Genomic DNA, 26803 nt, shown 5'->3' with positions numbered 1-26803 from the left:
AGAAATAAAAACGACTTTACTCCTTGAATAAAAGACATCTTGAAGAAGTGTTGGTGTTTGATGCTTTCTTAAAAGCAGCCCTCAGTATGGTCCATATCTTTGGCCAAATAACTACTCAATTTGTCTGTTTTGGTCCGTTACTTTTATCAACGATGCTACTCGATGTTGGTTTCGATTTCATTATGTTGATTGGAGTGGTCCCAAAGAAAGAGTGGTCTCGATTTTAATATCAAGATCACTCTTTGGTCTCAATCTTGAGACCACATTTTAGTCTTGATGTCAAGACCAGATTGAGATGGGCGAGCCAAGAGCTTGCACTTGCTGATCCTCCCAGGTGAGCCAAATCATTGTCCCATCTCCTTATATATTGAGATTATCTTTTGGAATAATAAATAGTTAAACACATTTATATCTATACAATATTTATAAGTTGAAGCGCAGCATTTAAGCTTACTACATTTTTGTTGAGGCACATCATCGGCCACATCATCATTTTTTATTTTTTATTTGTTTCTCTAAATTTTTTTTTATAATATTGAATATATTAACTGATTGATTTTATATATTCATTTTAAGCAGTTTTTTTTCTAATAATATTTTTGACAATTTTAACTTTATATATACTTTGTATTTACACATTCATTTAATTTAATAGTATTTATTATTACTACGCTATTATTAAGCCACATTAAAGTAACATTTCGGTCCATTTAAGTTAATTTGGTCTATTCAGTCCAATTGGTATATTCGGTCCATTTTGGTCTTGTTCAGTCCCGCTCGGTCCACTTTTGTCCATTTCCGTGTATAATATGTTTGTTTTGCTGTTGATTAAGTTTTTGTTCCACCACAACAATACAACCATCAAACAAAAATAAACAGAAACGAAAACGCAGCTATAGTTTATTGATAACTTTGTAGCCTTTGTTTCTCAAAAAAAAAAAAAAAAAAAAAATGTGTAGCCTTTCAAATCGACAAAGTTGTGCAAGCTGCTTAGCTGTGCAAACCATGCAGCCACAAAATTCTGAAATCTGTTCTGGTTCTTTCTACAGGCCAAATTATTCTCCTTTCCTTTTTTCGATTTAAAAAAAAAAAAAAAAATTAAGCTAAGCAAATTTATTTATAGACAAAATGATAATAGATCCAACAAAATTTAAAGAAAGAGCCCAATGGGCCAAGCTGCGAGCTATAATAGTAGAAAGTCAAGAAGTAACTATACAACCAATACAAGAATAACCGAAGGCATTTGCAATGGTGGCTGAACAATCATCATCCCAACTAGGTCTGTAGACCAATGTTGAATGGGATCCTTGCATCGGATCCAAAGATAATGAAATTGATCCTAAATTAGAGGTAATTTGGAAAATTATTAAAGTTGTAGCTTAATTAGCACTTCTTTTATATCGTTTTTAATGGAAATGTTTAAGATTCAAATCTTGCTTTCCCAACTATCAAATTATATAAAATAAAATAAAAATGATAAAAAAAATTTTGATAGGAATTATATAAGTGCTTTGTATATTCATATTTTGAGTCCAATTTATTTTATAAACCAATTTTTATTTTACTATTAGTATTAGTAGGAGGAAGAGGAACTCTCTCTCTCTTACATTTTTAATGTAGAAACTGGAATTCCCAACTTTAGCTTAAAGGTAAACTTTGAAGAGAGAAAAAGCCTGTTAGTGAAATTATCAAGCTAGTGATAATTTTTGCTAAATACTCCTACTAGCTTTAAGCCCCCTTACAGCTCTTTTCCCTCCATTTTGATGAAATGTCAAACTTTGTGTTAGTGTGTCTTTCTTTCTTTCTTTTTTTCTTGTTTTCTTTTTTTAAGATTTAATTATTTGCAGCTTCCTAAAACTTTTGTTTTTTTTAGGTCTGTACTTTTACTTGGTTTATTTTTTAAGCAAGGTAAGGAAAAGAAAATAACTAACCCAAACACGAGGGTCAATCATATTGGATAACGGTAGCCCAATAAGCTTGAACAAGAGGCGCTTCATGATTGCTAATTTGCTACACAGCACAGCGAGGCAAGCTATTCCTTGCTGAAAAGCAGCAGCATCACATGCCTTTCAACCAGCCCAGAATGGACCAGCATTAACTTTAGGAAGGAACCCAATCACAATCAGCAACGCTGGGAAAGTCCCGAGTTTAATGATATGAAAAGTTGGATACCACCATACCAGTATAGGCAGTTGAACACAAGATTCCACTATGGCAAAAAATCATAAGTTTAAGGAATCACTAATCCCGTGGGGTACAGAATAGTAAAGAGCCTAATAAACGCTGAATTAGGATCTTTATTAGGCACATCACATGACTTCAGAGAATCTGACTTTACTATGAACGATTTAATTGAACAGGAGTGTGACTGTGACATTCAATTGTATGAAACGCACTCATTGGATGCATGTTATTTCGAAAGGATCTGTGTACAGGAATAAATTATTCGAATGGGCCTATAGGGTACTTATTCAATACAAGACACCTGAACTGAAATTGAGCAACCTTTTAGAAAAGTGGCAAGCTGGCTGGAAATCGCACGTGCATCCATTGTCTCTCATATGTTGCCAAATGACTCCATCCAATCTCATCAAGCAAAGAGAGCTTTAGTTCATAGAGCTTCTTCTTTGGAGGTTCCCCATCATCTTGAATTATGTCATTCAATGCCTGCTCCAGTAATAGGTTTAATTTAGACAAATGGTCAATTCATAAGTGAAATTCTTCAAATTTTATGTTTTTCTTTTCATGTTGGACGTCATATCCAGCAAAGCAGATGCAATATGATAGATTGACAAACAACTATGGGGTTGCACACTTACATCATTTTGATTAAAGGATGGACAGAGAAAATATTATAAAAAATATAATATTATGATACTGGACCCCAAAGTTATACAGGCATGGAAAAGCATTCTGTATCATTTCAGAAGTTTTAAGTTGAAAAACAATTGGAATGTACTGCTCTTGTACAAGGATGAAGGTATTTCTGCAGGGTAACACTTCATAGACATAGAATACAATTATAATCTCAACTCAACAGGTAAAGATAGTTTTTGTTATTTCTAATAGAGTGCTTTCCCCACACCACCCCACCCCCCAGTGCCGGGAGTGGATTTTTCTTATCCTAAAAATGTTTAATAAGACAAACTACACCGTTACAAACTATAGAGCAAATCAACATGCCCGCCTGAAAAACATAGAACTGAACATAGGCATCTAACTCTAAGTTCCAGCCACTCAACAACCATAAATATATATATATATATCTATATATATATAGAGCGTGCCGATCTGGGTAAAAAACCTAAGGGAATTCTAGGTTCCCTCTGTAAGTGAATTCTATGTTTTTTGAGGGAACGTGTAAGGGAAAGTTCATATACACCAATAGCTAGGTACAGCGGTGGTCAGTGGCAGCAAAAGACACAAAAGGCATCCGGAAACAGCCATAAGTGGTAGCATATCATAGGAAGGTAGTCATACACTCCCTGTTTCAGATCTAAGGTTAGATCCAGAAATTGGAAGATAGAGGTATTCTAGGTTGTAATTGATTTCTTAGGCTTTTAATCCAGAATGATAAATAGGATGTTTAGAAGGAGTGACTCTTCCACTTCCATTAGATCTAGCAGTACAAACCCTCCTGATATTCCACAAGAAGATGGAACAATCAATTCAGAGTCGTACCAGCTTTCAGATCTAGATCAGAAGTTAGGAGATTGGAACATACCCAAAGTTCCCACAACCCAGGTCTATAAGTCATCATCGTGGTCCTTGAAAAGATCTTTCAGAACGGACTACCATGTTAGGACTATAGAACAAGTTTACAGCATTAACAAGGAATATGAAACCTGTTATTTGTTGTCCCCTGCAGCCGTGAAAGCTCACAGGGAAAGAGATCATAAATTCCTCCATATAGGACTTGTCCAGGTTGGAGTAAAACCATTGATCAGAGAAGGGTTGAACAACTCAATCCTTATGGCCCTTAGAGACACTCGCCTCATCAGGTTCAATGATAGTCTCCTAGGAACCATAGAATCCAGTTTAAGTAATGGTCCAGTTCACTTCGACTGTTACCCAAACCTCACAGTTGCACTTGACGACCCTCACATCTTGAAGGTCCTCACTCTCAACATTAAAACCCATGGAAACCTTGTGTTACATGGCACCAGACAGATTGCTCTTATATACAGGGTGTATTATAAGTGCATGCGAACCAACATGTCCATCCAAACATTCGATAAGAGAAAGCCAGGAGAAACTACTCTTATCCAAACTTCAGATGTTAGATCCACTGTTCAGGTACCTAAAACCCTGAAATGGTCTGAAATAACATTCCCAGCACAATGGACTTTGGAAAATGAGAATTATCCCTTACAGGTTCAGAACCCTGTTAGGAACCCAGATCTAGATATCGTCCAGCAGCTAGCCGATGGAACGGTTAGATTAAGCTTTGATCAGTCTAGGTTTAGGTCACCAATAGACTATGAGACACCCAGATCTCCCATAGATCTACACCACAGGTCTAGATCCATAGATCTACGCCAACCCTTCAGGCAGCCAACTATCCTTCTTAGAGATAGACCTGCATCCCAGTATAGTAGTTCGTCTAGAACACGAGCTCCTACCTCTAGAAGAGACTTAGGTCCACAGTTTCAAGGTGTTAAAGACCACTCCCAGGTTAGTACCCCTTGTTACACAGCCAAACAAGACTCAGTTGCTGATCAAGAAGAAGACAGCACTAGTCAAGATAGTCTTAAGCCCCCTTCACCATCAGGATCTGATTTCAAAAATCCTATTCAGCAGGAAACTGAATACGACTATCAGCTTCTAGTATTGACGAAGGAATTCATCCCTGATATGGATATGCTTGAAAAGGAATTTAATTCTGAAAAGAACAGAATTAAGAGAGAAGCCTATCGAGCCAACCATACCAAGGAACAAAAGGTTGAAGTTTTGGAGAAGTGGAAGTTGTTCATGAAAGAGGTAAAAGCAGATTATCCTTTCTTTGAATACTTTGAGAAATATTTCAGTTGGCACAAAAAGAACTATGTCATCACCAAAACCAACTGGAGAATACCCCCTAAGAAGGATGCACCAAGTACTAGCAAACCAGAATTTGTTAAGGCCAGCCATCCTCCTCAGGAAACCATACTCTTCAAAACTGGCAAGACAGATGTTGTTGCCTCTCCTTTCAAGTGTGCCGTAGCCCCAGAAGAAACGGTCGTCAGAAAGGTAATAGAGCAAAACAACTTCACCAACCAGTGTTTAGGAGTCATAGGAAAACAGCTTGATAGGATAGAGGACAGGTTTGACAATACGGTTATCCTTCAACCAGGAAACTCTAGCAAACCAATCCAAATTCTAGAAGAACCCTTAGTCAAGCTCCCCACAACCAGACAAGCTAGCCTCAAACCTAAGGACCAAACGGCCTTACAAGTAGTGGCCCAAAAGCTTGAAGATCTTGTGAAGAAGGAACCTTCACTAGAACCCACCTCAACCAGTAGGGATCCTAGACTTGAATCTCGGTTAGTAACCCTACATACCCACACAGCTTCTAACAGTTCTAGCAGCACCTCCTCTGAGTCTGAAAAGGAGATAGAACAAATAGAAGACCAATTTCGAGGTTTACAAGTAAATAAGCTTTACCAAACCAAGGTAACGCCAACTAGCCTCACCAAGAATTGGTATCCCAGACCAACACCCCCTGACCTCCAGTATGAGGAAAGGACTACACAGTTCACAGTATCCAGTGCCAAGCTCTATGAATGGAACATAGATGGCCTCTCTGAACAAGAAATCCAAAACAAAATCCAGCACATAATCATGGTAGCGAATAACTATCTAAATGATGGTATTCCCAATACTGAGGTTGTAGAGCTCATTGTTTTAGGATTTACTGGAAAACTGCTACTTTGGTGGAACAATTGTATGACTGCAGCTTCCAAGGAAGATATTAAGCATGCTGTTCAGAAAGATGCGGATGAGAACCCCATCTTCGATGAACGTATTGGAAGAGGTGTTCCCGATGGAGTCAATACCCTGATTTATACAATCATGAAACACTTCATAGGAAGGCCCAGCAATATCACATCTAGGATTTACGACCAGTTGAGTAATCTTAGATGTAAAAACCTTGGAGAATACCGGTGGTACGAAGATGTATTCACCACCCGTGTCATGTATAGAAGCGATTGTAACTCTCCATACTGGAAGGAGAAGTTTATCAATGGCTTACCCACACTGTTTGGACAGAAAGTCAATTGTAAGTGTATGACTACCTTGGACAGAAGGTTTCTATATATATATATATATATATATATATATAGAACTGAACATAGGCATCTAACTCTAAGTTCCAGCCACTCAACAACCATAAATATATATATATATATATATATATATATATATATATATGTAAACGTGAAATATAAAATTCCATGATTGTCAGACAATAGATGAACATGAATGATGGAAGAAAAATACCTTCAATGCTGTTCCAAGCCTTCCACTACGTCTCTCACGTAGCACTAGGAGGATGCCATGTTTAGACGACTTCAAATCAACCCATTTCTTTAATTCTTTGAAATTCTCTTCAAACAGATGATCTGGCTGGACACCAGACTCTGGTTGAGATTGATCACAAGTAATCTCCAAATCTTTAGATGAAGCCAAGGACGATGCCTCTCCTTGCCCTGAAACAATAACGAGAAGGATGATGATAACAACAACAACAATGATGGTGATGATATTGATACACAACTATATCAATGAAATCTTTTTTTGTTTTTGATAAGTAACATAAGAAATTTTATTATAAAAACCAACCCTGTAAACTAGAAGTGTACTGTAGCGGCACAACTTTTGATTGAACCATATCAATGAAATCTTGCTGCTTCTTCTTCTCTTTTTTTTTTTTTTTTTTTTTTTCTTATTTGCATACTTTCCAACAAAAAAATTTATAAAGCTAAAATGATAATTATAATTTAAAAATAAATAAATAAACCCTATTTAGATGTCACCTAATAAATTCGTCTGAAAAGGGGAATTAACTTTGACAAGAAGACAGATGGGTCTCACTAAATCCCAAACTTCTACATGGTAATAATCAGATGAGTTATACCATTACCCAATAATCTCTCCTAGAGATATGGACTAAAATGGTGGGAAACGTGATGCATGAGCTGTGCATACTGTCTGTGCCAACGGCTCTTACTAAAGTTAATTTGATATGTTTCATCAGCAGCCATAGCTTAAAAATGCAGCAAGGAATAAGCCGTATATTATGGCAGTCATGGCCTCAAAAGGTGATACATCTTACTTTCTCACTGAAGGAATTCAGACAATAAGCAAACACAGCCCTCAAAAAGTGACAATTTTATGTTTTTATTTTTGCTAACGTGATTATCTGGAGCTCTTTGAGTATTTAACTATTCCATTGGGTATTTGTAGCCCTTGATCCCACACATACCAAGAAATTACATGGAATCTCTTGGGGTTGGCCCCCAGATGCTGGTTAGAAGTTTCAAAAAGTGACACAATTTAGTTTTACCTTTTCAATAACCACTTGCTTTTTGTAAGAGAGGCAATCACACAAATTGGGATTTCCTATCTTCAGAATTTGGTTCATATATTTGTCTTACAATTTCCATTTCAACTAGAACAGCTAAGCAGGCTTGCACAATTTTAACCATAAGCATTATGGTCAGGACATTGATGCACATGGTGTCAAGGTTTTCAAACCTAGACCGTTCATTGAACTATGAAAGGGAGAGGTTCAACGTTTTTGAGGTCGAACCGAGGTCGAACTGGGGTCGAACCGTGATGATGTCATAATTAATTTAATAATTAGTTAAAGCCTAAATATAGATATTAAATTTATAAAACTAGCAAAATTGACTAATATATCTATATATATGAGGGAAATTTAATGATTTTCAAGCATATATTTAATAATTAAATAAGAAAGTTAATAAAATAAAATAATAACCATGAAAACATTAAAATTTATGTTTAATATTTGAAGTAAAGTTGAATATCTTTGAAGGATTTTAATTATAAATTTTTTTATTCCTTGTAAGAGATAGATAATTTAGTTTAGTAGAATAAAATTGTGTTAAGTTGTTTTTTTTTTTTTTTAAAAATAATTGCTAAGGGGTTGGACCGCACGGTTCTTGCCACCGGTTTGTGCGGTCCAACCCCAGTTTTAACGGTTCACAAAATTGCCACATATGTCCGGTTCTTTATGCTTAAAAAACCGATTTTCATCACGGTTCTCAATTTTCATGGTTCGACCTCCCGGTCCGGTCCGGTTCTGAGAATTATAATGGTGTATTTCTTTTGAGCTATGGCATGAATACTATTGCACAATGTGTAATGGAAAGTTATGTGGGGGCTTGGACAACATATATCACAAAACATGGTAATAAAACATAAACCAGTAGTAGAGTACAATAAACTGGAATTCACAGCTAACAACTGTGTGATTTTCCAAAATGACGTCAGAATTTTTAGCCTAAAAGCACTTCAAGACGTCAGAATTTTTAGCCTAAAACCACTTCAAGCAAAACAATAATGTTTTTGAATCTGGTTGCTAAGCAAATGTAGTGAAGAAGAATCATCAATTCATAGACATTGTACAATTGGGCCCTTGTATACAAGTCAACACCAACCAAGCCTTAGACCCACAATTTAGGAGTCGGCTATGTATCTTTGGCAGAAGAGTCAGGGTCAGCCAAATATATTCTTTTCTCCTGCACCATTATAAATCAAGACATCAATGTCTTGTCTTTTCCTAAGCTTTCAAGCAACCAAACATTAGATATGAAATGGAATACTCCTATGAAACCTACTTGCTATTCAGAAACATAATAAAGCCCAAGTTGCCCAAACTCCAAAACAGAACAAACCCATCAAATAGTTATCACCCAATGCTACATGCAACCCAATAAAACAGAGAATGAAAAGAGAGCCATTTTATGAACCATTGATGACAACCCATTTGCAACAAATGCTATTCATTCCTTTCCTTCACAAACAAATAGAGGATAGTGAAATTTTAAAACACACACATACAAATAAAACCAGAACCCCACAAAAAAGTAGGGTTGTAAACAAGCCAAGTTGAGCCAAATATTAAAAGTTCAAGTTTGTTTGTTTATTTTTTATTTTTTCTTTTTTGAACACGAGCTCGAGCTCATCACTAGTCAATATTTTATGTTTAAGCTTGGTTCATTTTCTCGTCAAGCAAACTCGAGATTGTTCACGAGTTATTTGATTAACTTATTATTTTCATATATATTATGAAACCATGACTAAAATGTTTTACCTCTTCACAAATCTATAATTTTTTACTACAAAAAATAGATTGTTTATATCATTAATAAGCTAGAAATACTAATTTAATATCAAATGAACATAGACAAGCTTATTAAATCCAATTTCAAGTCTATATAAATATATGTTTATACAACTATACATATAAATATAATTATATAATATTATATAGTCAAATCAAACCCCATGTCCACGAACTTGTTCACAGACCTAAAGTTGGCAAACTTAAAGTTAAGGCTTGAATTTGGCTTATTTTCTGAAAACAAACAAGTTTTTTCTTGAACCGAGCTTTTCAGCCTTACAAAAAATCAACATGGACCCACCAAGAATAGGACTCGCATTGTTCAAGAAAACAGAAAGACATGCATACAAATATCGATAAAGAAGATGTTTTTGACATGTAGTATAATGTACCTCGATGAAATGGAGGCAAAGTTGTTGAGTAAGAGCGCGGATTTTGAAGTAGGAGGAGTTGGGAATGGAGAAGGTGGCATCAATGAACTTTCTTTTGTTGGTCTTGGGAAGAATGGAACGCATAGGACGAGTGGGTACTGAAGGTGGGCCTTGTGGTTGTGATTGTGGTTTTGGTGCGCTTTGTGACATTGGTGTCAAATGGGTCTTTAGCATTGAGCCTTCAACAGGTTTTGGATTTGCTGCCATGGATTTCCTCTTATTCTCAATTCTCACTCATCAAATTGCAATGGGTCGAAATTCCTAAAAAATCATGATGATTTTGGAATATACACATTTTATAAGGGCGAATTTGAAATTTCATAAAGTAAATAGTTTCAGAATAAAAACTTAACAAATAATAGTATTATTTTTTATATGAGGTCTTTTTTTTTTCTTTTTTTTTTTTTTTTTAAAATTTTATGAGGAACAAATAATAGTATTATTATTCATGAGAAATGACAAAGTTTGAATATTAAATTGATTGTTACTCATCACAACAATTCTATTCTATATCTTTTTATTGAACGTGAATTATAACAAATTCACAATTTGGTTATAATTTTTTTTTTTTTTTGGATGAAAAAAATGGGTGAGCAAGGGCAACTATTGTGGCGGACCCTTATGGACATGATTGATGGAGTACTCACCCGTTAGGGAATGTTGGATTGAGCCATAGCTAATGCTGTCTAGGATGACAACAGACCTCACCCTAATCCCATGAGAAGGCTAGTACCCTTAGGCTAGCTATAGGAGGAAATTCCCACATTTTGTCCATTGAGGTTTGAACATGAGACCTCTAGTAACGCTGCACTCTTGCGTTTTCTTCTTATATTCTTCATGCTTGCAAAATTTTCACAAAATCAAAGATTAATAATTATATTATCAATCAAATGTTTAAATTTCACATTTTTGTAGTCTAAAATTATGCACAAAAATAAGTTTATGAATTGAATAGTAAATAATATTTAATTGACATAAAATTTGAGATGTGTGTTGATAACATAAAAAAATGTGTCATCTAATAATTAGACTTTCAAAATACGTAATTAAGTTAATTTTTTAGTATTTTCAACAAAAATGTTTAGTATTTAGATCTCACTTCCCTCAACTATTGAATTATCAAGATTATTAATCTCACTTTAATTTAGACATTTAAAAAAAAAAAAAAAATAGTCCTAAAATACATGCCAAACACTTTGAAGTTAGTTTTTATTCAACACAAAATATGGATTATACAATTACACTTACACCATTAGAGCATTCACATAAGCTTGCGCAATTTTTTTTTTTTTTTTTGTTTATTTTAGCTTAAGAACTTTTTTTTTTTTTTTTTTCTATCTTATGTACTATACAATCACCAAGCCCAAAAGTAGGGCATACTGGATGTGCTTCATAATGAGTCAATCCGCCATCACCACATGTCCAAGGCATAGTAGAATAATAAGAAAAGAAAGATAAAAAGATATGTATAAAGGAGAAAGCATGTAGCCATTAGTTGTGGTCCACATGTCCAAGATAGCGGGTAAAAGTAATAGCAAGATCAATCATGGACCGTTACAACTATAGCAACAAATCTCAGCCGCATGCTATAGGTTTTGGGCATATTACAGTAGAGGGCTAGCTTGTTGAAGAAGCATTATTGTGTGTAGTACAAGCACAAACACACTTGTCAAAGAAGCACCAAATGCATGTGGTCTATTTTGTCAAGAGTTTACCTTGTCCTTCTCCAATGGGAAGATAATGTCTTACCCATTGGGAAAGTGACACATGCCCACTTCCACCATTATTAAAGGATGTAGGACTCAATGAAGAAAATACACACTTTAACACTACGATGGAAGCCTTCTTCCCACCTCTTCTTTCTTTATGATCCCACTGTTCTTTCTCTCTTTCTCTGTTGTAACACAATACTCCCATTGTAACCATTTTCAGAAAAAATAGTGGAATATTCGTTTGATTAGTGTTCGTGGTTTTCTCCCATTCCCAGCATAGAGGGTTTCTACATTAAAAAAACTTGTGTATATTTCTCTTGCAACTTTACTCTCATGTTTTTCATTTTCTTACAAGCACAAAAACACTGTTTTTAGCAAAGATGATGTTTAAGTGTATTGTTAAGGTTTCAGAGATTTTCACAAAAGAATCTCAAAAATCTAACTTGCACGTACATATACTCACTTTTCAAAACAGTCCATATTAGATTATTTATTTTATACTATTTCATTAAAATATCAATTTTCTTAAATTTTTCATTAGATTATTTATTTTGTACTGTTAAATTTTTCGTTTACCCATTTCGCATGCATTTGGGATTACTTAAAAAGTCAGTTTCTTTTTTTTACTATTCAATTTATTTTTTCTACTATTTATGGGTCATATTACACATTTTGGTGCTATTCATAGACCTTACTATACTATTTCAGGGACTTTTTAACTTTATCTACAGTACTTTTGCTTATCCTCTAAAATATGACCCTCACTAGATCTTACTGGCCTGAGCTAGCCTAAGTATGCATTTGGGTTAGGGTTAAAAATTAAAATTATTTCACTATTCAGTTTATTTTACTATTATTAATGACCCCACTGTACTTTTAGCAATAATTTACAGTACTTTTACCTTTATTTACAGTACTTTTAGCAATAATTTTTAGTTTCAGCAAAATAAGCGATATCTAAACACACCCTAATTATTAGTCTATAATTTTTTAAAAGTATCGTGGGATAATTGAAACAAGCCTTTGATTTTTTTTTTTTTTTTTTAAGCAAACCTTTGATTTCTTAATTCATACTGACAAGTGACATATCCTAATTAATCCCAGTATAATTTTGAATTTTCTAATAATATTCCATACTGACAAACAAGTGACACACACACACATATATATATATCCTAGTATTGATTTTTTTAATGATAACAGTGGGGTAAAATATTGCGGCGATGGCTCAATTACAATTAGCATGATAAAAATGTTGGACTCGCTAATAAATTATGCCAAGAACACATGCAAAGATGTTGTAATATAAATTATAATAATACCCAACTTTCAAGAAGGAGATTGTTATGAGGCTCAATCTTCGCTTTTCCACACGTTTTACCGAAACACGTGCAGACATTTTTCTTGTATTAAACGACATTAATTATTCATGTGCACATGTCAATATCAGTATGTTACTTAGCACAAAATGATTAACTGTGCTTTACATTACGTAGGTCTTGCATTAAACGACATTATTCACATGCTAATGTTTTTTCAAATGCTTTATAACAATCATAATTGTTTTTCAAATGCTTTACAATACGTGTAGGGAATTGGCTTGGTAGAGTTTCTATAAGAAAATTGAATGTAATCTATATCTATAATATTTAATAATGAAAACCTTTATGTCGGTTTTGGTGACTTCTATTGTTGTAACATAATGCTGTCAAAAAGAAGGTTTTTCACAAATTTTTAACTGAAAATTTCGACTATAGTTTTTTTTTTTTTTGAAAACATAGTATAAAATTAAAACTACATAGCAAAGTCAACTTCATTCTTAGAAAAATGAAGGGAAACATCAAAAACTTTTTAATGAAATTATATTAAAAATTTAAATCATAATAGACAACAGTAGTTTAGAATTGCATTCAATATTGTTCCAAATAAAATATTTTGATTTGTTTTGGTATTAATTTCAGTCAATATTTTCATAAAACTATAGATCCATAATTACAAATGGCGCCATTAATATAATTGGATTTACATTATGATTGATTATAAGGACCAAGAGGAAATATTATAGGGACTACCGCATACCTTTGGTGTGATAGTCACTCCACAAGTATAAGTGCTTGTGGGGTGTAGGGGGCAAAGACCGAAGTTCAAGTTTCTATGAAGGAGCTTCGCATACATATAAACTTAGATTAGGCTAGAGTAGAATTCTATCTTGTATAAAATATATATATATATATATATATATATATATTATAGGGACTCTTAAAACACACTTACTCAACTTCTTTAGTTATATTCCTTTCGAGGCGCGCGTGGGGGGGGGGTTGAAAGATTATTATTTTTAGAATATGGAAGATGATATATTTGAATTTTATTATATCTTTATTGTGTTAAATGAATTTGAATTTGACAATTGAATTTGAATTCGACTGTATTGACTATTATAGGCCGAGCCCATTCAAAAATTTACTGGGTTCATATATAAGCAGGCCTAGGCATGCAATGGCTCATTTGGAGTCTTTCCTATTCTATGTACCACATAAGAAGATGAAGATATATCTCATTTTAATAACGTTCTGTTTGTTTGGAGTGGAAAATCTTGTGTAAAGACAGTTTTTCTTATTTTTTAGTGTTCGGTAGCATAAAAAAAAAGAGTGAAAGAAAAACTATATTCAGTCTACATAAAAAGTATGACTTATTTTTAAAGATTTTTTTCCATTAATTTTTTTTGAAAAACAACTCTATCTCATAGCAAGCTAAATAAGGGAAATTAGAAGATTGATTTTCAACTCATTTAAGAAAACATAAGAAAATCAAATAGCTTTATAGAAAATGCTTTTTGAAAAATGATTCATTTTCTAGAAAATATCATTGTTGAAACAAACAAAGCGTAAGATACATATGTATTCTCTGTCTTATAGTACATGAGTTTCGCATAATTATGAGGTCTATGAACTATAAAAAGAATACTGTATATATTTGATACATGAGAGTAGCATTACTTAGTCTTTTCTTGTGCTGTTGACAAACATCATGTTTGTTGTGTTTAATGCAATAAAATGGTTATATGTTGTATGCAAGTAGCTATAATATCATAATTACAAGATTCTAAATTTTCTCCTATTTATATGTTAGCTCTTATTGTATTTTCCAGCAAGGAAACCAAGTTTTAGGCAATTTTGAATGTTCTATTTAATTATGTTTTATACATATGAAATGATGGTATGAACTATGAAAACATGGCTAGCTCTTATTCGGTTCTTATAGTGTTTTTGGAAGTTTGGAGGGAGAAGAGAATAGATGGTATATATGAGTGGAAGATTGGCGACCTTATTTGGATGTTTTAAAAATTAAGTAGGGAGAGGAGAATAGATACTCCTCCCATTTATTTAGATGTTTTACAAATTAAAAATGGGAATAAAATGAAATGATAAGACATCATTTAAATTACAATTATACCCCCTTTTTTTCCATTTAATGGAATAGATATAAATTGTCAATATAACGGTAAAATTGAAAATTTATTTATTTTTAAATATAATTGGAACTACAAATTTCCTCAATTTGGGGGAATTAAAAATGATAAACCTCCAAATCCCCTCTAATGCCTTCTCTATTCCTTTTAAAACACATCAAAATAAGGTTAATTAACACCACTCTTCCCCTCAGGGACAGACCCAGGATTTCAAGTTAAGAGAGCTGGAGATAAGTGAAAAAAAAAAAATTCAAATACACATTCATATAGCATTAAGAAACTTTCAACTAAGACAAATACACAAAAATTATTATTTTTTAATATATTAAAATGCAATCATCTTCCAACAAAAACAAAGACGCAAAACACTATTGTTTCTTTACATTTTTTTTTTTTTTTTTAAGATTTACATGGGCTGGATTAATGATTCATGATTTTGGAGGGGCCCAAGCTACAAAGTAAGGGAGCCTAAGTCTAAATTTTTTATTTTTTACTGAAAATTAAATTACTAAAAAAAAAGAAGCTTTGGCCCAGGGGCCTAGGCCCCCACCAAGGTTCGTCCCTGCTTCCCCTCCTCTCAACTTCTTTCTCCTCCCCCTCTATTCAAGCACACTATTAGGCAATTGGCTAAGATCACAAAAGAGGAAAAAGTATCTTATGAAACGATCTCATAAGACTTCTTTTGAATAACATGTGGATCCTACACACACATAAGCGCGCATGCAAGAAGTCTATATACATTTTCACTATTTTTCTCATCAACTTAAATAAAACTATTTGCCTCATTTACACCCCCCCCCCCCAACAAAAAAAAAAAAAAAAAAAAAACTCTCTCCCTCTCTCTCTCTCATTTACTAAAAAACAAAAGTCATGAACAACCCACTATTTTTTCTATTATCTCTAAACTTATTTTCACAATTTACATTTAAGATAAATAAGTTTATTTATTTATATATATATATAATTAATGAGAAATTTTTTGAAAATCCATTTTTGATTGTGAATGTCGAGGTTATGAGATGAATGAAATGAAGTTGCAAAGAAAATAGCTTCTTTTGTTCTACATTTTTAAATTTACTCATGGAAAATATTGTTCTTTTATTTATAAATACTTTTAATTTTAAATTTCTATATGAAAATATGATTCTAGTGTTGAGAAAATAAATCACGCACCCGAATGACCCAACATTGAGAGAGAGAGAGAGAGAGAGAGAGAGAGAGAGAGAGAGAGAGGTAAGTGAACCTCATGAAAGATTTTTTTTGAAAATTAATTTGTTATTAACAATAAAAATATAACTTACTTAATTAGTAATATTATTAATTAGTAATATTATTTTTCAAAAATTAAGAAGAATAGATTTAAAATAAAAACTGTAATCTAAATAATTAAATAAATATTGAAAGTTCAAAAACGTGTACAAAAACACTTTTGAACATTTAGACTCCCAAATTCCAACTTAACCAATATAAGCAATATGTCAAACAACTAGTGTGCGGAAACTTAACATATGCTATAATATGAAATTGGTTATAAACTATCTAAGCCATAACAGAATAAAATCCACAGTAGATAATATAAAGGCAAAGATAGAGAGGAAGGAAGATGCAAACACAAAGACAACACGCGATGTGTTATCGAAGAGGAAACCGAAGTCCTCGGCGAAAAACCTCTCCGCCGCCCTCCAAGCGGTAATCAATTCACTAGAAAATACAGTTGGGATACAAGGACAGCAATAGACCCTCCAAGCCTAATCTACCCAGTGCACCTAAACCCTCCAAGCTTCTTGCTCCAACGAGGTTGCGCCGAACCTTTTTCTTTTCTAGCTTCCCGGATTCCGCTACTAGACCGTAGCATCAACCAATGAAGATTGGCTCCTTCCTAACTGCTTCCCAGAACTCCAAACGACTGTCTCACAGAGATGATGATGGTGAGAACCAGGTTTGGTATAATGTCTCTCAAGGATTTGACAATGGAGAGGAAGAGAGTAAGGGAATTTGAAGAGACTCTAAGGTATAGATTGTGGGTGAAGCAATCTGGTTTTTCTTTAGGATTTCTCTCTCAAAATTCTCTCTGGAAGCTCTTTTTCAATCGTGGGTAAAAGGGGTATTTATACTGGAGTGGGAGAGGAATGCGAAACGTCAGGTTTTACAAAACAGGGGTAGCTCGCGGCTTGACTAAGTCGCGAGATCCAGTCGCGAGATAACCGTATGGCCAGTTGTCCTGTTTTGTCCTGTAGTGCTCCAGCTAGCATGACTGTTCATCTTCCAGCATGCTTGGCACATGTGCAGCTTCTGGCGGCTTGTAGCCGCGAGTCCACCCGCGAGTCCCAGCCGCGACTCTCTGTTTTCTTGCACACTCTTGAGCAATCTTCACTCTATCTCACTCACTACCCTTACAACAAACCCACCTAGATACAGGGTTACTAAATGCTGAATTACAAGCAAATTTGGCACGGAATAAAGCCAATTAGATGGTTGAATAAATTCAACCTTACAATCTCCCCCTTTGGCTATTCCGTGACAAAACCCTAAAACAGACTCTAGACTTAACATGTGAGTTGGGAACAGTTGAACAAAACTCACTCACACCTAACTCTAGAAGCTGTGAAGCACTTGAATCATATGAACATAAAACTCCTGAAACACAACAATACACCATGATCATTGTAAGCAGAAAATTATAAATGCATATGAAACAGGCAATATGTGATCAAGCAAAGATGGAGTTAATAAACAAACCATGGCTTGATCAACCAAGTGAACACAACAAGGTAGTGATCACAGTGCTCATTCACACTTGGAGTGAACACAAGGACATACAAGTTAACAAGCACAAGGCAAGACACTTGTATGCTCAACACTCAACCAATGCGTAGCACACAAGGCATATGCATCTAGGAACAATCCTACAAGGGCACAAGAGTGACAGAACATTTAGATCAAAGTACTGATTTCAACTAAAGCATAAAGGCTGCACTAAGCAAGGTACATACCATAAAGCCTACAAACTATGCATAAAACAATAACCCTAAAAGCTTACAAAAGCACATGGGTACAAACAAAAAAAAAACATCCTGAAAAACATCATCAAAATATATTAAAGTTTAAACCAAGAGTATAAGTTTAGAGTTAGAAACAGCTATACACCAAAACACAGTGTATCAAAACCATAAAAACACTAAAAATACCCAAATCATAAACATATATAAACAAAGTTTTTGTTTTTGGCAACTCCCCCTCAACTAATTACTCCCCCTTAAGAGCTGCTTTTCTGCTTCTCAATCATCAATGAACTTCTCCCCCTTTTTGACAGGAATGGCCAAAGGGTCACTGGTCATGCTGAGTTGTGAAGCTGTCAAGTTTAGCAGCCAAGACATCAATCTGGTCTTGCATGGCTCTCATCCTGTCAGAGTGCTCAGTTTGGACTGCCCTGATCCCATCAAGCCTTTCCAGAATGATCTGGAAAGCATCTGGAGGTGTGTCTGCAGAAGTTGAAGCTCTGTGTCTTTTGCCACTCCTCCTAGGTGTTGAGGTTGATGCAAGCCCTGCTGCCTCTGCTTCAGTCTCCATTGGGACAGCCTCTCCTTCATCACCTTCATCTTCTTCTCCTGGAAGCATAACACTTATCCTTTTGCAGGTAAGCTTGTTGATTGCAGAGGGTGTGGACATGGGACTGATGTCTTGAGGGATTGGAACACCCTTACTTCTAAAAATCCTCATTAGCAAACTGGGAAAGATCAATTTAGGCCTAGAGGTTGTTCTAGTCTCATCCACAATGGTGTCATAAATGTGGGAACTTATGTCTATGAAGTTCTTTTCTTTGAGATCCATCAGAAAGACTGCTCTAGCACAATTGATTGTAGTCAATTTCTTAATGGGATAGAGGTTAAACATCATAATTATTGTAAGGCACCTCATGTCCACTGGAAAGGCAGTGGTGTTCAAACATTTCCCTTCTCTCTGCCCACCTATCCTTTGTTGAACTGTTTCAATAGAAACACTCCTATCCTTGTAATTGATAAATTCTTTATCATCTAATCCTTCAAGCCCTAATGCATCATCTATGACATGAGCATCCAAGACAAATTCTTTACCCCTCACCCAGCAACTTAATTCATTATCCTTTATCACAGCATTTGAGTAAAATTCCCTAATTAAGGGTTCACACACAACAGGGAAACCACTCAGAAGTTTTTCCCATCCTCTTCCTTCAAAATAGCTGGGAATAAAAGTTTGCCTTAAGTCCTCCAAATCTACAAATCTCTCTTGAATGATTCCTGCATTCAAGAAGTTATCCTTGTTGAAAGTTCAAAAACGTGTACAAAAACACTTTTGAACGTTTAGACCCCCAAAAACCAATTTAATCAACACACGCAATATGTTAAACAATAGTGTGCGGAAACTTAACATATGCTATAACATGGTATTGATTAAACAACTATCTAAGCCACAACAAAATAAACCACAGCAGATAATGTAAAGGCAGAGATAGAGAGGAAGGAAGATGCAAACACAGCGATAACACCAGATATGTTATCGAAGAGGAAACCGAAGACCTCGGCGAAAAACCTCTCCGCCGCCCTCCAAGCGGTAATCAATCCACTAGAAAATACAGTTGGGATACAAGGACAGCAATAGACCCTCCAAGCCTAATCTACCCAATGCACCTAAGCCCTCCAAGCTTCTTGCTCCAACGAGGTTGCGCCGAACCTTTTTCTTTTCTAGCTTTCCGGATTCCGCTACTACACCGTAGCATCAACCAATGAAGATTGGCTCCTTCCTAACTGCTTCCCAGAACTCCAAACGACTGTCTCACAGAGATGATAATGGTGAGAACCAGGTTTGGTATAAAGGCCTCTCAAGGATTTGACAATGGAGAGGAAGAGAGTGAGGGATTTTGATGAGACTCTAAGGTAGAGATTGTGGGTAAAACAATCTGGTTTTTCTTTAGGGTTTCTCTCTCAAAATTCTCTCTGGAAGCTCTCTTTCAATCGTGGGTTAAAAGGGTATTTATACTGAAGAGGAGTGGAATGCGAAACGTCAGGTTTTTCCAAAACAGGGGTGGCTCGCGGCTTGACCTCGCGGCTTGACTAAGTCGCGAGTTCCAGTCGCGAGTTAACCGTATGGCCAGTTGTCCTGTTTTGTCCTGTAGTGCTCCAGCTAGCATGACTGTTCATCTTCCAGCATGCTTGGCACGTGTGCAGATTCTGGCGGGTTGAAGCCGCGAGTCCAGTCGCGAGTCCCAGCCGCGACTCTCTGTTTTCTTGCACACTCTTGAGCAATCTTCACACTATCTCACTCACTACCCTTACAACAATCCCACCTAAATACAGGGTTACTAAATGCTGAATTACAAGCAAATTTGGCACGGAATAAAACCAATTAGATGGTTGAATAAATTCAACCTTACAATCTCCCCCTTTGGCTATTCCGTGACAAAACCCTAAAACAGACTCTAGACTTAACATGTGAGTTGGGAACAGTTGATCAAAACTCACTCACACCTAATTCTAGAAGCTGTGAAGCACTTGAATCATATGAACATAAACTCCTGAAACACAACAATACACCATGATCATTGTAAGCAGAAAATTATTAATGCATATGAAACAGGCAAAAAGAGATCAAGCATAAAATGGAGTTAATGAACAAACCATGGCTTGATCAACCAAGTGAACACCACAAGGTAGTGATCACAGTGCTCATTCACACTTGGAATGAACACAAGGACATACAAGTTAACATGCACAAGGCAAGACACTTGTATGTACAACACTCAACCAATGCATAGCACACAAGGCATATGCATCTAGGAACAATCCTACAAGGGCACAAGAGTGACAGTACATAAACCACAATGCTGAACATTTAGATTTAAAATACTGATTTCACATAGCATAAAGGCTGCACTTAAGCATGGTACATACCACAAGGCCTACAAACTATGCATAAAACATAAACCCTCAAAGCTTACAAAAGCATATGGGTACAAACTAACAAATACCTGAATAACATCATCAAACATATATAAAAGTTTTATCCAAGAATATATGAAAAGAGTTAGAAACAGTTTATACACCAAAACCCAGTGTATTAAAAACATAAAGAAATAAAAACACTAATTACTCCCCCTCAACAAATTACTCCCCCTCAAGAGCTGCTTTTCTGCTTCAATTATCAATGAACTTTCTCCCCCTTTTTGACATGGAATGGCCAAAGGGTCACTGGTCATGCTGAGTTGTGAAGCTGTCAAGTGTAGCAGCCAAGACATCAATCTGGTCTTGCATGGCTCTCATTCTGTCAGAATGCTCAGTCTGGACTGCCCTGATCCCATCAAGCCTTTCCAGAATGATCTGGAAAGCATCTGGAGGTGCATCTGCAGAAGTTGAAGCTCTGGACCTCTTGCCACTCCTCCTTGGTGTTGAGGTGGATGCACGCCCTGCTGCCTCTGCATCAGTCTCCATTGGGACTTCCTCTCCTTCATCACCTTCATCTTCTTCTCCTGGAAGCCTAACACTGATCCTTTTGCAGGTAAGTTTGTTGATTGCAGAGGGTGTGGACATGTGACTGATGTCTTGAGGAATTTGAACACCCTTCCTTCGAAATATCCTCATTAGGAGGCTGGGAAAGATCAGTTTTGGTCTAGATGTTGTTCTTGTCTCATCCACAATGATGTCAAAGATGTGGGAACTTATATCTATGAAGGTCTTCTCTTTGAGATCCATCAGAAAAATTGCTCTAGCACAATTGATTGTGGTCAACTTCCTAATAGGATAAAGGTTAAACATCATGATTATGGTTAGAACCCTCATGTCCACTGGAAAGGCAGTGGTATTCAAACACTTCCCTTCTCTCTGCCCACCTATTCTCTGTTGAACTGTTTCAATAGAGACACTCCTATCCTTGAAATTGGCAAACTCCTCATCATCCAAACCCTCAAGCCCTAGTACATCATCTATGACATGTGCATCCAAGATGAATTCTTTCCCTCTAACCCAGCAATTTAACTCATTCTCCTTTATCACAGCATTTGAATAAAATTCTCTAATCAGAGGTTCACACACCAAAGGGAAATCACTTAAAAGTTTGTCCCATCCTCTTCCTTCAAAACAACTGGGAATAAAAGTTTGCCTTAAATCATCCAAATCCACAAATCTCTCTTGAATGATTCCTGCATTCAAGAAGTTATCTTTGTATCTCTCAAAATGATGAACTGACCTAAACAATCTAGGATCCATCTTAAGTCTTTTGTTAGCCTTCTTCGCAGTAGATTTCTTCTTCTGAGGTGAAGGAGCCATCTGTGAACAATCAGAAAAGGCCACAACAACATATAACAATATATGCGCATAACTAGTCAGTACCATGTAGTTAACAGAGAGAGATATCAATCAAACAAGTGAACTTCAAACACTTAAACAGCAAGCAATTTAGTTCAAACATATGGATAAACCAAGCCTAGGATAGGAAACACATGAACAACATGGTGAAGCCATCCTGAAGGCAGATGAAGGACATTGAGGCAAATTAAAAAAATGATATGACAAACAAACAATATATTGAACCTAACAGAGTCTTCCCACAGATTATCAAACTAAGACATGCACATCTTGCAAAGGAAAAACACACAATTTCAACAGAACCAAAAGTAACATCTCAACAGCTCATAGTTCAGAATGAAATGAAAGGAATACTTAGCTAAGCACAAGAGCAATAGGACAAAGACTATCATTAACACAACCTATAACAACAGAATCCACAAGCTAAGCAAGAACAAAAAGCAGAGACCGAACCACAAACCCATTTCAAAGACACAATCAAATGCGAAAAATCGAGGGTAAAAGCACAAAATCAAGTAGAAAAGAGTGAGAATCAGAAAACCCATACCTGGAACTCGACGATTTTGGGCTGTAAGGATGCAACACAAGAGATTGGAAAAGGGAGCACGGAGTGTTTGGGAGGGAGAGTGTTTAGAGAGAAGATGAACAGTCACAAAAATTCGAGGGAAAAACTGAAAAAGTTTAAAAACTGCTCCTGTTTCTGCAAAACACGCGATTTTCGCGACTGGTTCAAGTCGCCACACAGTCGCCAGCTCAAGCCGCCAAACAACTCAAGATGAAAATTTTGAAAAATTTTTCTAAGTGTTTTTCGCGACTGGAAGGTCTACCCGCGAGTGAGTCGCGAGCTGAGCCGCGAAAATCTCTGAGTGAATCTCGCGACTGGACCTTCCACTCGCGAACAAGTCGCCAAAACTGACCAGCGAAGATGCGACTGAGGCTCGCTACTTGACACACCCGCGACTGAGCCGCCAAAACAGGGCAAAACTGTATTTTTGAAATTTTCAGATTTTTCAGCAAAACACTTTCCAAAAACACCTAAAATACTCAAAAATCTTTTTGTGCTTGAATTAACAAAGATTGAGTATGTGAAAACACATTTTATCAAGTACAATCACACAAATGAATATGGCATTTATCAAACATAAACTTGTGTGTTGTGTGTGGATATCAACAATGAAATAGTCCTTTGTCTAATGTGAAGCTTCAATGATCAATTCAACCAAGGCATACACAATTAGCACTAGATCATGTGACCAATCTCAATTATAGAAATATGAATATATGACTTCCCACACAACTTGATAACATAACTTGGAGCCTTTCATTTGACTCCACTTTCAGCCATAACATTTGATCTTTTGAGGCAATCATCTCTTATTGTGAGAGGGATATATAACATTTTTCTTTGAAGAATAGGCCTTTGGCCTTTTTTTGAAAGAAATTTCACTTTTAATATAAAGTCGCTTACCCTTTTTCCTAGTCAAATACTAGAATGTGCGACAGGCTTTTGCAGCTCAATATCTCTTTTCATTTTGAGATTTACATTTAGTGAGCTCTTTTTAGGAAAAAGAATAAAAAGTGGGAACAGATATAGACACAAGTCTATGCAAGTTTCAAGATCAACATAACCATTCACTAATCATTCATGACAAGTTTGAAGATCTATTTACAACAATCACATAGATTTCAAGATTTTTCCCAAAGTGATATGAGTGCATGAAAACAAGTAATGTTCGAAAATGCACAAAGCCATTAGCACAAAGGTACACGGCAAAACGAGTTTTAAGACAAAAACTCAACAAAGTCAATCAAGCCCTTTTGATTTTCAAATGTTTATGTAATTTTTGGATTTTTGACTTAAGAAACAAAAAGATTGATAAAACACATTTAACATAATTAAGAGATATTCACAAGAAGACAGACAAGCAAACGAAATCAAAACCAACAAGCATACCAAACAAACATAGTCACAAAGCATAGGAAGTATTAATGCATGGACATGTTGTAATGCTTATGCATGAGTACCCCTTTTCACCCACACGACACTTGCGTTTTGGGTGATTTCCTTAGAGGATTGGGTACGGGAGTTAGGGCTTTCAAACCTTCGTGAGAAGCTTTCCAAGCAGTTGGTGAATGCACCAATCATCTTCATCACGTCCATCATTCCGGGATCTCCATGTTGCTCTCTAGGTTGATCACCTGCCCAAGTTCTCCTATCAACTCTTGGTCCTCCTGACCTTTGAGGAGTAGCACTGTTCTTTGCTCTCAGCTTTTGGCAATTTGGTCGAGTGTGCCCTTGAAGTCCACAGTAATGGCACACATACATTCCTCTAGGACCTCTTTGTGGTCGTGGACGTGACTTGGCACGAGACTCGGACCTGCCCATAGACTGATTCCGATGATTCAGCATCCGTTGGTCCACCACATTCTTCTTTTTCTCCACCTCGAGGTTCACACTCGTAGAGTCAGCTACAACTGGATCTTTGGACTTCACAAACTTCACTTCTTTGGTGATATTTCCAGTTGAGCTACTTCCTCCGGTATATCCCAGTCCGGATTTGTCTGAGAAGCTCTTTTGAGATGATATAACATCATCAAGCTTCTTGGTGGTGACCCTCTCTATTTTTGCATTTGCTTGAACAACCTCACTTTCAAGAAATCTAACTTTAGTGTAAGCTTCGGAGAGCTCACCATTCAAAGTTTCAATCTCACATTTGGCCTCCCTATATCGGATTAGGAGACTTTTGTAGTCCTCCTCAGCCTTCTTCATCTTTCTCACAGCAGCCTTGGCCACCCTTGTGTATTCACCAGATTTCTCCAAAAGTGAGTTGTAATTTTCTTGAAGAGTAGCTGTGCTTTCTTCTTCTTCAGCTTCCGATTCTTCAACAATTCCTAGTGAGTCATCCTCACTATGTTCTCCAAGTTCTTGAACAAGCAAATTCAATTCATCCGAAGACTCAACATGAGCAATAGTCATGAAAGCTGAATAGTTCCCTTCTCCATCACAGCTCTCTTCAGATTCTGAGTCGGATGAGTCTGAATCACTCAAGGTCGTGGCATACACCTTGCCTTTTGATTTCAAATAATTAGGGCATTCCCTCTTGAAGTGTCCATGCCCGTTGCATTCAAAACAAGTAACACCTTGTGTGGATTGGGATTCTTTTCCATCTTTCCTCTTGAAATCCCTCTTCTCCCTTCCAGAATTTTGGAAATTTCTCTTATCATCAAATTTTCCATTGTTTTTGAATTTCAAAAACTTCTTGAAATTTTTAACAAGATAGGCTACATCCTTGTCAACCATATCTTCTCCTGACGAGCCTTGATCTTCCACCTTCTCATTAACGGTCTTTAGAGCAATGGATTTACCCTTCCGTTGATTTGGCAGCGACATTTCATAGGTTTGTAGAGAACCAACCAGCTCTTGAACCTTGATGTCGTCAAGATCCTTGCTCTCTTCAATGGCTGTTACTTTGGCACGGAAGCTTTCCGGCAATGATCGAAGGATCTTCCTTACAATCTTGGAATCCTCCATCTTCTCCCCCAAGTTAAACTTGCTGACAACTACTTCATTTAACTTCCCATAGAACGAGTCGAAAGACTCATCCTCACTCATCTTGAGCTCCTCAAACCGAGTGGTCAGCATTTGTAACTTGGTATCTTTCACCTTCTTCGTGCCTTCATAAGTTGTTTCCAGAATCTCCCATGCATCTTTGGCAATAATAATGTGAGAAATCCTGTGAAATTCATCTGGAGACACACCACAGAAAATAGCATTTAGTGCTTTACTGTTAGCATTAGATGCAGTAAGTGCTGCCTTATCCCATGTGGATTTGGCTGCTTCAGGTTTGGTCCAACCTATCTCAACAGCATCCCACACGGATTCATCAATAGAGCATAAAAAGGCTCTCATACGAACCTTCCAAAATGCATGGTTACTTCCATCAAAATATGGAGGTGCATTAAGGGATTGAGACCTATCCATCTCAAAAAGAAAGGGAGTCAAGGATCACACAATGGTAATAAAACCAAACAGATGTGTACCCGCTCTGATACCAATTGAAAGTTCAAAAACGTGTACAAAAACACTTTTGAACGTTTAGACCCCCAAAAACCAATTTAATCAACACACGCAATATGTTAAACAATAGTGTGCGGAAACTTAACATATGCTATAACATGGTATTGATTAAACAACTATCTAAGCCACAACAAAATAAACCACAGCAGATAATGTAAAGGCAGAGATAGAGAGGAAGGAAGATGCAAACACAGCGATAACACCAGATATGTTATCGAAGAGGAAACCGAAGACCTCGGCGAAAAACCTCTCCGCCGCCCTCCAAGCGGTAATCAATCCACTAGAAAATACAGTTGGGATACAAGGACAGCAATAGACCCTCCAAGCCTAATCTACCCAATGCACCTAAGCCCTCCAAGCTTCTTGCTCCAACGAGGTTGCGCCGAACCTTTTTCTTTTCTAGCTTTCCGGATTCCGCTAC

General features: G+C 36.2%; 1 protein-coding gene across 1 annotated transcript in view; it reads right to left on the bottom strand.

The window, feature by feature from the left end:
- Nucleotides 1-2187: 2187 nt before the first annotated feature.
- Nucleotides 2188-26803, bottom strand: part of LOC126698518 (tripeptidyl-peptidase 2-like) — an 80099-nt gene continuing 55483 nt past the window's right edge. Inside the window, exon 3 of the mRNA XM_050395809.1 lies at nt 2188-2667. Within this exon, the coding sequence (XP_050251766.1) occupies nt 2509-2667 (159 nt within the window). The 3' untranslated portion in view covers nt 2188-2508. The remainder of the gene's footprint in view (nt 2668-26803) is intronic.

This window comes from Quercus robur, chromosome 9, assembly GCF_932294415.1.
Source record: "Quercus robur chromosome 9, dhQueRobu3.1, whole genome shotgun sequence".
Classification (NCBI taxonomy): domain Eukaryota; kingdom Viridiplantae; phylum Streptophyta; class Magnoliopsida; order Fagales; family Fagaceae; genus Quercus; species Quercus robur.
The sequence above is the reverse complement of the archived record's forward strand: the minus strand, read 5'-3'. Positions and strand labels throughout refer to the sequence as shown.